The 14,767-nt window shown below is 41.2% G+C and overlaps 1 protein-coding gene across 1 annotated transcript; it reads left to right on the top strand.

The window, feature by feature from the left end:
• Positions 1-792: 792 nt before the first annotated feature.
• LOC107790691 (agamous-like MADS-box protein AGL90) lies at positions 793-1,710 on the top strand. The gene has a single exon (XM_016612644.1). It carries the CDS (start codon positions 813-815, stop codon positions 1,536-1,538), a length of 726 nt encoding a protein of 241 aa, XP_016468130.1. The 5' UTR covers positions 793-812; the 3' UTR covers positions 1,539-1,710.
• Positions 1,711-14,767: the final 13,057 nt, after the last annotated feature.

The following is a 14,767-nucleotide window of genomic DNA, read 5'->3' as shown; positions in this document are numbered from 1 at the left end:
TAAAAGTATCGGCAAATTTGGTGCACCAGCTAGATATTAATCATAATATACCAGAGGTATATGCGTTTAGCATATTGGAAAATATTTTTCACGTGAACCATATTGTTTTTTTGGTGTTCGGTTAACTTAAATTGTGAAATGGGAAAAATATTTTTAATCAAATAGGCGATAATGGCATCTCTCAATGCTATGTCGTTACCTTAATTAAAAAATATTATGACCAATATGCAATATTCATAGATATTCCTACATCTTGTGCGATTACTACATATCTAAAACTTTTTTAAAAAGATAAATTCTAAAACATGATCCAAAAATATTTTCTAAGTATATAAGTAACATTTTTCATAGGACTTACTTTACATGGAATACATTTTCTACCAAATGCACCCGTTTCACAAGTTAATCATATGATCTTCCTATAACTCCAATAACATATACAAGGAGTATGACTTTTCAAATTTCAATTTGAATTTCAGTGATTTACGAATTTTTAAAACAATTTCTTTAGAATCAGCTCATTTTAGATTTTACCAATTTAAAGTAAAGCAATTTCCTTAAAATCATATTACTTTTAATCAGTTTATTTAAAATTTTACCAAATTAAAGTAAAGCAAATTCTTTAAAATCAGCTCACATTTAATAGTTTACTTTAAATTTCCAAATTAGCTCAATCAACATAAAATTTTCTAATTTGACTACATTAACAATTCTTGTTAGCCATCTATAAAAGCCACACACCTTCATAAGTTGGTACTCAATCATATACTCTACTCCAAAAGTAAGGGTTATTTTAGGTTTGGGTGTCAAATATGGCTAGAAAGAAGCTTAGGCATACTAGAATCTGTAGTGAAAGTGTGAGAAACTCCATCCTTAAAAAAAGAGCAGCAAGTTTGTTTAAGAAAGCAGAAGAGTTTTCTATTTTATGTGATGTAGAAGTTGCTATAATTATTTTTAGTGAAGGAGAAATTCAACCTATTGCTTATCCATCTATAGGTCAGGCTAAGGAAATATTAATGAGGTATTTAAGTTTTTCTGAGGCTGAGAGGCTTAAGAAGTTAGTTAAACATGAAACATATCTTTTAGAAAAAGTTAATGAGCAAGAAGAAAAAATTAGCAAAGTTGAGAAAATGAATGAGGGGAAGGAAATGGATATCCTCTTCAATCAACTTGTGGAGGGGAAGAATATTAATGAACTTGATGCTAGACAACTTAAAGGTCTCTTAAAGTTGTCTGCTGCTAAGATGGATAAACTTAATGAAAGAAAGAAACAAGTCATTCAACCGTCTGAATGTCCATATCGTCCCTCTGATTTCAAGCCCGTGAGCGAAAATGTTGCTAATCAAACTATTGATTTGCAAGATGTCTCCCCAGCAACAAGTTTAATGGAAGATTTGATTAATGATCCGTGGTTTGTTGAGAATATGGCTGCTAACCAAAATGAGTTTGGTACAGATGAGTTTGGCACAGAGCCTGCACCAGAGGAAGGCAATGACAACAATGCTGGAGATGATGGAAATCCTAAGGACCTCAATTGATATAATGTAATACTTATGTTGCTCAATCATTGTTTTTTCATGTTGCTTTTTTCATAGTGGTTGTCTTAATCTGTTGCAATTTTCTATTCATTCATGTTATTTTAGAAGTAAGCTTTCATATAGCCGATCTCAATTTGTTTGGGATTGAGGAACAATTATTATTGTTGTCATGTTATTGTCCTTTTTATTTCAATTATATATGAAGATTATTCCGTTTTGTTGAAAAATTAAACTAATGTTGTTCAGTCAATCATGTTATTTGTGTAAAACTTTGGAATATGTTGAATCTTTATTTCTAGTCATTTTTTTGCCTTCAATTAGAAACTTATTTTATTTGACACAAAAGGTACTCCATGTTTAATGTTAAAATCTAAAAGAATGATACCGATTTATATGTACATTAAGTTATATGTGAAACGAATAGAGAAATAGTTGTCTGGTTTTATAAGGTAAATTGTTCATTGTAAATCTTTAATAAAGTCGATACAATTCAACAGAATCTAAGAATTGATTTGCTTCATTTCGTATAGTGATAACTCTTTTTCTTTCTTAGCGCTTCACACCCTTTGTATATAAGGAGCAACTTTGATTGGGTGGCTTTCTCTTATAGGGTGACTTGTCAAATATTTACCTAATTGACTCAGCGGTTAGAGTGTTGCTTTCATACGGCGAAATTCATTAGTTTATCTATATCTCAGGTTAAGAACGCTTGTACTAATGAGATCATAACAACATTTTAGTCAATTATATTTTTCACTTAAATTTTTTCGGAGTCGGATGAGATCAATATTATCCACTCAAAAATCTACTTTGGATATCCTATTGTCATTTGAATCTGAAGACTTAACACCACTACAACCAAGAGATATGGTGAGTTGGTCGAAATTTCTTCAAACTTAATTAAAGGTCTAGTATTTGAGCCTTAAAATAGAGAAGTTATTAGTAAGGAGCACTTTATTCCCCTTAGTTGATCTATCTGGCGCGGATCTGGATTAGTCAATGCCAGTAAGTCTCTATTGGAATTAAACAAAGATTATAATTAGTAATGTTTAATTTATTAGGTTTAGTATCTTTTAATTTTTTTAATTCATGTCTAATTGAGTTTCATAGTCCAGTCTTGCATTTAAAGCTCCATAAAATTTTATAAGTTTTTATGCCTCAAAGTGCTCTAGTAACGATTAAAAAAAATATTTTGCGAGCCAAAGAAGGCTACAAACTAGTACTGTAATAACCCGACTAGTTGTTTTAGTTTTAGCATCCCATTCGACGAATTGAGAATTTGACTAGCTACATATAATGCATTATGACTTCCGTGTATGATTGGTTTCGATGTTCGAGAGGTTCGGAATTGATTTGAAAGAGTGAATCTCAATTTTGAAGCTTTAAGTTGGAAGAGTTGACCAAGGTTTGACTTTTAAGTAAACGACCTCGGAATTAGGATTTGATGGTTTTGATAGGTTCATATGGTGATTCTATACTTTGGCGTATGTTCGGACTTCAATTTGGATATTCCTAGAAGGTTTTGACTCTATTTGCCGAAATTTTACAATTTGAAAGATTAGAGAGTTCATAGGTCTAACTGGGCGTTGACTTCGGTGTTGTCGGACTCCTATTATAGTTTTGAGACCTTGGATAGGTTCTTTATATTTATTAGAACTTGTGTGCAAAATTTGGTTGTAATCTAAAATGCCTAAGTGTGATTAGGACGAGTTCAGCAAAGTTTGAATGTTTGATAGTTAAGATAAGGATTGATCTTGGATTCTCTATTTTATTGTTATTTTTGGTGTTTCGAGCCTTGGTAAAAGTAGATAAGGTATTTGGACATGTTGGAATGATTGGATAAGGTTATGTGGCGCTCGGGTTTATTTCAAGATGGTTTCTGACCATTTCGTTTGAGTTTTGCGTTATTAATTTTTGGTGTCGCTTATGAGCTTCGCGATCACGGGAGGTGCATCATCTTGTAGATTAATTTTGGAGTTCTTAGAGAGCTAGGGTAAGGAGCATCACGTTCGCATACAGGGGGTCGCATTTGTGATGGTGTGGAGTCAGCCCAAAACCAGCCCGGTCATGATGGCGCCTAACATGAAACTAGGTGTGACGACCTGGCCGGTCATCTTAAGAATTTATGCCCCAATCCCCTATTAACTGCTTTCCCTATGTGTATTTCTGCTATTTCGATTGCCGGGATATTTGGGTTTGAGTTTCGGAGAGTTTTGGGACACTTAGTCCCTAAATGAGAGCTTAAGTGTTGGAAATTTCACCATAGTCAGAACAGCGTGAAGACTACCTCGGAATGGAAATATGATGGTTCTGTTAGCTCCATTGGGTGATTTCGGGCTTAGGGGCGTGATCGGATCATGTTTTGGAGGTTCGTAGCTAATTTAGGCTTGGAATGCTGAAAGTCAAGTTTTTGAAGTTTCTGGTTCGATAGTGAGATTTTGATCTGAGGGTCGCAATGGAATTTTGGAAGTTGAAGTAGTTTCGTAGTGTTGAATGTGACATGTGTGCAAGATTTCAGGTCATTCAGACGAGGTTTGATAGACTTTTTGATCGAAAGCGTATTTTTAGAGTTTTGGAGTTCTTGAATCCGTGGTTGATTCGTTGTTTCGATGTTGTTTTGGAGTTTTTGGAGTTCTTGAATCCGTGTTCTTGAAAGCGTATTAGACTTGTTTGTGCTTTTGGTTGAGGTCCCGGGGGCCTCGGGATGATTTCGGATGGTTGTCGGAAGAATTGGAAGTGGTTTGTAGTAGCTGAAGTTGCTGATATCTGTAATAACCGCACCTGCGTTTGGGTTCCGCAGGTACAGAGCTGCAGAAGCGGCAGAGAGATCGCAGAAGCGGAAAAGGAAGAAGCTAGCAGGGACCGCAGAAGCGGGAGCTTCACCACAGAAGCGGCCCTGCATCTGCGAATAGAGTTATTTCTTTCCTTAAAGCTCGGCGTATGGTTGAGAAGGGGTGTGATGCGTATTTAGCTTATGTGAGAGATGTCAGTATTGATACCCCTTCGGTTGATTCAGTCCCAGTAGTACGGGATTTTCCCGATGTGTTTCCAACTGATCTTCCGGGCATGCCGCCTGATAGAGATATTGATTTTGGCATTGATCTGTTGCTGAGCACTCAGCCCAATTCTATTCCTTCGTACCATATGGCTCCTCTTGAGTTGAAGGAGTTGAAGGATCAGTTACAAGAATTGCTTGATAAGGGTTTTATTTGGCCCAGTTTATCACCTTGGGGTGCTCCTGTCTTGTTTGTGAAGAAAAAGGATGGTTCTATGTGTATGTGTATTGATTATCGCCAGTTGAACAAGGTTATAGTGAATAATCGTTATCCTTTGCCTCGTATTGATGATCTGTTTGACCAGCTTCAGGGCGCACGAGTGTTTTCTAAGATTGACTTGTGCTCAGGTTACCATCAGTTGAAGATTCGGGAGCCAGATATCCCGAAGACTGCTTTCAGGACTCGGTATGGTCATTACGAGTTCCTTGTTATATCATTTGGGCTGACCAATGCCCCAGCAGCCTTTATGCATTTGATGCACAGTGTGTTCCAGCAGTATCTTGACTCGTTCATCATTGTCTTTATTGATGATATTCTGGTGTATTTCGGAGTCAGGAAGATCATGAGAAGCACCTGAGGACTGTGCTTCAGACTCTGAGAGAGAGGAAGTTATATGCTAAGTTCTCGAAATGTGAGTTTTGGTTGGATTTCGTGGCATTATTAGGCCATGTGGTATCGAGTGAGGGTATTTAGATGGATCTGAAGAAAGTAGAGGCCATGCAGAGTTGGCCCAGACCATCCTTAGCTATAGAGATCCGTAGTTTCCTTGGCTTGGCGGGTTACTACCGTCGTTTTGTGGAGGGGTTTTCATCGATTACAGCCCCTATGACCAGGTTGACCCAGAAGGGTGCTCCGTTCTATTGGACGGAGGAGTGTGAGGCGAGCTTTCAGAAGCTCAAGACAGCTTTGATTATAGCCCCAATTTTGATAATGCCTACAGGTTTAGGGTCTTATACGGTCTATTATGATGCCTCGAAGATTGGCCTCGGAGCAGTGCTGATGTAGGACGGTAGGGTGATTGCCTACGCGTCCAGATAGTTGAAGATACACGAGAAGAATTATCTGGTTCACGACCTTGAGTTAGCTGCCATTGTTCACGTCCTGGAGATTTGGCACCATTATTTATACGGTATGCCTTGTGAGATTTATACTGATCATCGGAGCTTGCAGCAATTGTTCAAGCAAAAGGATCTTAATTTGCGCTAGAGGAGGTGGTTAGAGTTGCTGAAGGACTATGATATCCACCTTACTTTCCAGTTATATTTTAGTTGTTCCCTTAGACATTATATAAGACTATGTATTTTTACTTAGACGCCCATGCACTCAGTGATGCTCCGGTTTTGGGCTGGATTGTATCTATTCTTGGAATTTATTATGTTTCAAATGGTTCTTTAACTATTAAAAGCTTCCGTAAATGTTTTCAAACTTACTATTATCGTGTTGATTGTTGAGTTGAGGCTGGCCTAGTTATACGATAGGCACCATCACGACGGGTTAGGTTTTAGGGTCGTGACAAGTTGGTATTTCTACACACAAGATGCAGGGAGTAATGTGAGTAAGCCAACTCAGTAAGTAATAAAAGTAAATAAAGATTGAGCGGTAAGAAACACGTAAAACTACATCATGAAATCTCAATAAGTACAACATGCTTCCAATTCAGTATGTCAGTCCAATTCATCATGCACTCTGCCTCTAACCCTTCGCGAACATGAAGACCAATTCCTCCTCAATCTCCAAATACTCTTCGCGAACGCGAGCTCCCCTTCGCGAACAAAAATGCCAGAAAATCTGCTACCTTTCCAAAGTTCGAAATGACCCGTTAACCACCCGAAATTCACCCGAGGCCCTCGGGACCTCAACCAAACATGAAAACACATCCCATAACATCATTAAAACTTTTTCCAACCTTTGGAACACTCAAAACAACATCAAAACATCAATTCACCCTCAGATTCAAGCTTAAGGATTCAAAACTTCTGAATTCCAAATTCAATCAAAAAGTCTATCAAACCTCGTGACCTAGCATGTGTGTCACCTCAAAATAGTAAAACAATGTGAAATCCGGGGTTTCATATGCTCAGGACAAGATTTACTATTATTACTTACCTCAAACCGGTCAAATCCCTACTCTGCGACACCCGTGCCTCTGGAATCAGCCTCCAAATGTCACGTGTCTGACCAAAAGCAATACAATGCAATAAATATAGGTCAATGAACCAATTCCATACGGAAAAAATCAAATTATACCAAAATCCCGAAATTCACCCAAACTCGGCCCCTGGGCCCATGTCTCGAAATCGGATAACAAGCACAAAACTAGAAACTCCTTTCACTCCTGAGTCTATACATACCAAAATCATCAAAATCTGACCTCAAATGATCCCTCGAATCCTCAATCAAAACTCTCTAAAACTCAAGCCCTAATCCCTTCGACTTCACTCCAAATTCCCGCTAATTTCATGATCAAACAGTAGGAAAATCATCATAAATACAAGTAATAAAGTCCAAGTAACTTACCCAACAGATAACCCTTGATTCCTCTTGAAAATCACTGCCCAAAGCTCCAAACCCGTCCAACAATGGTGAAGAATGGGCAAAAATTCACGAAATTTGGCTTTTATACTTTTTGCCCAGAAGCCTCGCACCTGCAGTCCATATACGCGTACCTGTGCTACCGAATCTGTAGTCCAAAGAGCGCATCTGCGGATTCCACTTATCCGCCCAATTTCGCATCTGTGGCTCTCCTCTCGCACCTATGGGCTCGCAGGTGCGACATTACCTCTGCACCTGCGATCAAGCTCCAGTTGGCCAAAACCGCATCTGCGACCACGCACTTGCGGTCCCCAATCCGCAGGTGCGGAAATAAGAGAAGCAGCAAATTCAGCTGCACCAACTAAACTCCAACTCTTCCGTTAACCATCCAAATTCATCCCAAGGCCCTCAGGACCTCAACAAAAAATATCAACAAGTCACATATCACCATTCAAAATTATTCCAACCTTCAGAACACTCGAAACAACATTAAAACACCAAATCACCCTTGGATTCAAGCCTAAGAACCTCCAAACTTTTGAATTTCGTAAACGATGTTGAAACCTATCAAATCACCTCCGAATGACCTGAAATTTTGTACACACGTCACAATTGAAGCTACGGACCTATTCCAATTTCCATAATTTCATTCCAACCCCGATATCTAAATTTCCACTGTCGACCGAGAAACGCCAAATTTCCATCTTCGCCAGTTCAAGCCTAAATATACCACAGACCTCCGAAACAAATTCCGGACGCGCTCCGAAGTCCAAAATTACCTAACAAAGTTAACCAAACCATCGAAATTACCATCCGAGATCATTTACACATAAGCCAACATCCGATTGACTTTTCCAACTTAAGCCTATTCAAAAGAGACTACGTGTCTCTTTAACTCCAAAACCACTCTGAACCCGAACCAACCAACACGATGCAATGAAATACAGCTGAAGAACATAAAAGGAAGTAGAAATGGGGGGAAACGGGGCTATAACTCATAAAATGACCGGTCGAGTCATTTCATTCTTCCCCTCTTAAACAAACGTTTGTCCTCGAACGAGTCTAAAAACATACCTGAAGCCTCAAACAGGTGTGGATATCTGCTCTGCATCTCTTGCTCGGTCTCCCAAGTAGCCTTCTCCATGGGCCAACCTCTCCAATGCACTTTTACTGAAGTTATATCCTTTGATCTCAACCTTCAGACCTGCCTCTCCAAAATAGCCACTGGCTCCACATCATAGGTCAAATCACCGTCTAACTGAACTGTGATGCAATCCAAAACATGATACGGATCACCAATATACTTTTGAAGCATAGAAACATGAAATACCGGATGCACACTCGGCAAGCTAGGTGGCAAATCAAGCTCATAAGCCACCTCCCCAATCCTCTCAAGCACCTCAAAAGGCCCAATAAATCGAGGGCTCAATTTTCCCTTCTTCCCAAATCTCATAACACCCTTCATGGGCGAAAACTTCAGTAGAACCTTCTCCCCAACCATGTAAGACACATCACGAACCTTCCTGTCAGCATAACTCTTTTGTCTCGACTACCTATACGATGCCGCTCCTGAATCACTTTCACCTTGTCCAAAGCATCCTGTACCAAGTCTGTAAACAAAATCCTAGCCTCACCCAGCTCAAACTAACCTACTGGAGATCTACACTGTCTCCCATATAAAGCCTTATATGGAGCCATCTGAATACTTGACTGATAATTGTTGTATATGCAAACTCCGCGAGCGGTAGAAACTGGTCCCATGAACCCCCAAAATCAATGACACAAGCACGCAACATGTCATCCAATATCTGAATAGTGCACTCGGACTGCCCGTCCATCTGAGGGTGGAAAGTTGTGCTCAACTCAATCTGAGTACCCAACTCTCACTGCACAGCCCTTCAAAACTGCGATGTGAACTGAGTACTTCTATCTGAAATGATGGAAACCGGGACACCATGCAGGCGGACAATCTCTCGGATATAAATCTCAGCTAACCGCTCTGAAGAATAGGTAGTACATACAGGAATGAAGTGCGCGGACTTGGTCAGCCAATCCACAATCACCCAAATAGCATCGAACTTCCTCAAAGTCCGTGGGAGTCCAACTACAAAATTCATAGTGATACGCTCACACTTCCACTCTGGAATATCCATCTGCTGAAGTAAGCCACCCGGTTTCTAATGCTCATATTTCACCTGCTGAAAATTGAGACACCGAGCTACAAACCCCACTATATCCTTCTTCATTCTCCTCCATCAATAGTGTTGTCTCAAATCTCGGTACATCTTTGCGGCACCCAGGTGGATGGAATATCGCGAGCTATGGGCCTCCTCCAAAATCAACTCTCGAAGCCCATCTACATTGGGCACACATATCCAGCCCTGCATCCTCAATATCCCATCATCACCAATAGTCACATCTCTGGCATCGCCGTACTGAACTATGTCCTTGAGGACAAGTAAATGAGGATCATTATACTGGCGCTCTCTAATACGATCAAACAAGGAAGACCGAGAAACCACACAAGCTAAGACCCGACTGGGCTCCGAAATATCCAACCTCACGAACCGATTGGCCAAGGCATGAACATCAACTGCAAGAGGTCTCTCCCTAATAGGAATATATGCCAAACTGCCCATACTCACCGCCTTTCTACTCAAGGCATCGGTCACTACATTGGCCTTTCCGGATAGTACAAGATAGTAATATCATAGTTCTTTAGCAACTCCAACCATCTCTACTGCCTCAAATAGAGATCCTTCTGCTTAAACAAGTGTCGGAGGCTACGATGATCGGTAAACACCTCACAAGACACATCATAAAGATAATGCCTCCAAATCTTCAATGAGTGAACAATGGCAGCCAACTCCAAATCATGAACAGGGTAGTTCTTCTCATGAGGCTTTAACTGATGGGAAGCATAAGCAATCATTCTACCCTCCTGCATCAATACACACCCGATGCCGACTCTAGAAGCATCACAATACACTACATAAGAACCTGAAGCTGATGGCAAAACTAACATTGGAGTTGTGGTCAAGACAGTCTTGAGCTTCTGAAAGCTCACCTCACACCCATCTAACCACCTGAAAGGAGCACCCTTTTGGGTCAATTTGGTTAAGGGTAATGCAATAGATGAAAATCCCTGAATGAACCGGCGGTAATAACCCACCAAACCAAGAAAGCTATGAATCTTTGTGGTTGAGGACGGTCTGGGCCAACTCTGGACCGCCTCTATCTTCTTCGGATCAACCTGAATACCCTCACTGGATACCACGTGTCCCAAGAACACCACTTAACTAAGCCAAAACTCACACTTGAAGAACTTTGCATAAAGTTTCTCCTCCCTCAACCGCTGTAATACAACTCTCAAATGCTCAGTGTGCTCTTCTTGACTACACAATTACACCAAAATATCATCAATGAATACAATAATAAACGAGTCAAGATAAGGCTAAAACATGTTGTTCATCAGATGCATGAACGCTTCTCGGGCATTGGTCAACCCAAAAGATATCACAAGGAACTCATAATGACCATATCGGGTCATGAAAGTTGTCTTAAGAAGTTCTAAGTCCCTGATCTTCAACTGGTGATACCTTGATCTAAGATCAATCTTGGAGAACACTCTCGCTCCCTGAAGCTGGTCAAATAAATCATCAATACGAGGCAAAGGATACTTGTTCTTGATTGTGACTTTGTTCAACTGCCTGTAATCAATACACATCCTAATCGTGCCATCCTTCTTCTTCACAAATAGAATAGTCACACCCCAAGGCGATATACTAGGCCAAATAAACCTCTGATCAATGAGTTCCTGAAGCTACTCCTTCAACTCCTTTAACTCCGTCGGTGCCATACGATACGGTGGAATAGAAATGGCTGAATGTCTGGCACCAAATCAATACCGAAGTAAATATCCATGTCCGGCGGCATGCCCGGCAGGTCCGTCGGAAACACATTCTGAAAATCCCTCACTACCGGGATCGAAGCAATGGAAGGAGTCTCTGCATCGACATCCCTCACAAAGGCCAAATAAGAAAGACATCCCTTCCCAACCATCTACTGGGCTTTCAAGAATGAAATCACCCCATTGGGAACATAATCCGATAAACCTCGCCAATCAATGTGTGGCACACCCGGCATAGCCAACGTCACTGTCTTAGCATGACAGTCCAAAATAGCACAACATGGAGATAACTAATCCATGCCCAATATCACATCAAAATCAACCATACTCAGCAATAAAAGGTCCACTCGGGTCTCCAAACCCCCAATAGTCACCATATATGACTTATATACGTAATCCACAACAACAGTATCGCCCACTGGAGTAGATACACGAATAGATGAAACAAGAAACTCAAAGGGCATATCCAAATAATGAGAAAAATATGATGACACATAAGAAAAAGTGGAACCAGGATCAAATAACACAGAGGCATCTCTGTGGCAGACTGAGACAATGCCTGTGATCACAACATCCGAAGCAATAGCATATGGTCTGGCTAGAAGTGCATAGAAACGGGCCTGACCACCACCTGATCAACCTCCCCCTCTAGGGCAACCCCTAGCTAACTGTCCCCCACCCCTAGTTGACTGGGCGGGTGGTGAGGTAACTGGTGCTGAAGTTGATGGCCTAGAACTCTACTGCGGAGTCCCACTCAACTACCTGGGGTAGTCTCTCTTGATATGACCAAGATCCCCGCACTCGAAACAACCCCTCCTCTGATGAAATTGCTGCTTCTAATACCCCGTGGAACTACCCGTAGAAACTTGTGTAGACGAGGCATGATGAAAGCTCTGTACTGTAAATGCACTGAGAGATGAGTGGCCCTGATGTGAACTGTGCAAACCATGTCCCGATGATGCCCCATGGTGAACTGGGCGAGCTGACTGAACATGTCTGAATGGATGGCCTCTATCGTGCTAAAACTAACATCTAGGAGAAACACCACCAAAACTACCAGATCCTCGAGGCCGCTTGGCCTCCCTCTCAACTTGCTCCTGGCGGCAAACTGACTCTATCTCTCGAGCAATGTCAACCACCTCCTCAAAAGAAGCACCGGACACCCTCTCTCTAGTCATAAGAATCTGTAACTAATATAAGAGGCCATCAATGAACCTCCTGATCCTATCCCTGTCTATGGGAACCAACCAGATAGCATGACGGGCTAACTTGGAGAACCTCATCTCATACTGCATCATAATCATATCATCCTGACGCAACTGCTCGAACTGCTTGCACAGCTTCTCTCTGTGAGACTGCGGCATATACTTCTCCAGGAAGAGAACGGAGAACTACTGCCAAATAAGGGGCACTACACCAACAGTCACGCCTCTTATAAGCCTCACACCAAGTAAAGGCAGCTCTAAAGAACTAAAATGTAGTGAATGAGACCCCATTGGTCTCTAGAATACCCGCCGTACGAAGCATCCTCTAACACTTATCCAAGAAACCCTAAGCATCCCCGCCCTCTGTACCACTGAAATTTGAAGGCTGAAATCTACCAAACCTCTCCAATCTATGCTGCTCGTCATCAAGCACGATTGGTACCACATAATCCTGAGTAGGTGCAACCGGCTGGGCTGGTGGTACCTCTGGCGCTTGCTGTCCCTGAACAACCTACTCGGGTGTACGGGCGGCGGGAGTCTGAGTACCTCTCCCGGCCTGAGAAGTAGTTGTTATAGTACAAACTATGACCGCCTGAGCAAGACTGGTGCACATAGTCAAGATCTGAGCTAAGGTCTCTTGGAGACCTGGAATAATAATGGGCACAGTCGGTGCCTGAGCTGATCTTGCTGGAGCGTCCACAACAAGGACCTGATTCTGAACTGAGGTAGCTGGTAGATCTGCAGGTGGTTCCCTAGCTGTTGTGCAGGCATACCCCTGCTCCTACCACGGCCTCGACCGCGACCTCGGCCTCTAGTGGCCCTAAGTGGTGGTACTAGGGGCCGTCCGTCCTGACCAGTAGCACGTGTCTCACCATCTGTGAGAGAATAGAATAATAGAAGTTTAGTTACCAGAATCAACAGATTCGCATGACAAGAATTCAAGAATGTGAAGTTTTCCTAAAGGTTTTGTAGCCTCTCAAAGATAAGTACAGACGTCTCCATACCGATCTGCAAGACTCTACTAAACCCGCTCATGACCCGTGAGACCTATGTAACCTATGATCTGATACCAACTTGTCACGATCCCAAAACCAGCCCGGTCGTGATGGCGCCTAACATGGAACTAGGCCAGCCGACACATTCCCAAAATAGTTCAATATTTCATTATAATTTAAATAACAACCTTTTTCATACTGAAATCCTCATAAAAAGTATAAAGTTAAAACCAAAATGAGGAATAAAAGGCCGACCTCAGGTGTTGCTAAGTCATGAGCAATACTACAATTGTTCCGAAACATAACAAGACCAAAAATAGTTTGGAAATCATCTACTAATATCTATTGGAAGATAGAAGGGAGAAGGGCAAGGATGTGATCGCCATGCAGCTACCTTGTCAACTCCAAGTATCCGCGGCGGATGAAGATCAATGCTTGCTAGCACGTCCAGCAACCGCTGGATCTGCACACAAGGTGCAAGGAGTAATGTGAGTATGCCAACTCAGTAAGTAATAAAGGTAAATAAAGGCTGAGCGGTAAGAAACACATAAAACCACATCATGAAATCTTAGTAAGTACAACATGCTTCAAATTCAGTATGTGAGTTAAATCTTCTCGTTTTAAATCCAGTTTACAAAGAAATCATTTAAGATATCTTTCAACAGTTTTCAACAGAGGCTCAATACAATTGATAGTAAAAGTGAATGAAAAATTATGAACAGTCCCTTGGCACAATGTCACTCACAAACATCCCCTTGGGCATATCTCAAATTACTCACTCAAGGTACCCGCACTCACTATGGATGTGCAGACTCCGGAGGGGCTCCTATAGCCCAAGCGTTATAACACACACGGACAACTCACGTGCTGCACGGACAACTCACGTGATATACTCTCAATATCCTCACAATTATAGGCTCTTGACCTTACTCAGTCATAAATATCTCAAGCCACTCGGGCTATTAGTAAAAACAGGGTGCTCAGCCCAAAAATATCACTTTATGTATCAAAACGGAGTAATAAAGGCTAAGTTATGAAATCAGTAAAACATAGCATGACTGAGTACAGATCTTAAGTCAAAACAGTGAGGAAATAATAAGAAAAGGCCCCTAAGGGTCCAAACAGCTTGGCACGAGGCCTAAATATGGCAGTCAGCCCAAATCATAGAAATTCTTTCTAAAACACATAAATATCATATAGTTTCCAGTCAAATACGCAACTTAATAGTTGCTACAGGACAGACCAAGTCATAATCCCCAATGGTGCACGGCCACACGCTCGTCATCTAGCATGTGAGTCACCTTAAAATAGTGAAACGATGTGAAATCCGGGGTTTCATACCCTCAGGACAAGATTTACAATCATTACTTACCTCAAACTAGTCAAATCACTACTCTGCGATGCCCTTGCCTTTGGAATCGGCCACCAAACGTCCTAAGTCTAACCAAAAGCAATATAATGCAATCAATACAGACCAATGAACCAATTCCATACGAAAAATTATCAAATTATACTAAAATCCCAAAATTCA

This window comes from Nicotiana tabacum, chromosome 8, assembly GCF_000715075.1.
Source record: "Nicotiana tabacum cultivar K326 chromosome 8, ASM71507v2, whole genome shotgun sequence".
Taxonomy (NCBI): Eukaryota; Viridiplantae; Streptophyta; class Magnoliopsida; order Solanales; family Solanaceae; genus Nicotiana; species Nicotiana tabacum.
Note: the sequence above shows the minus strand (reverse complement) of the source record. Positions and strands in the feature narration are given on the sequence as shown.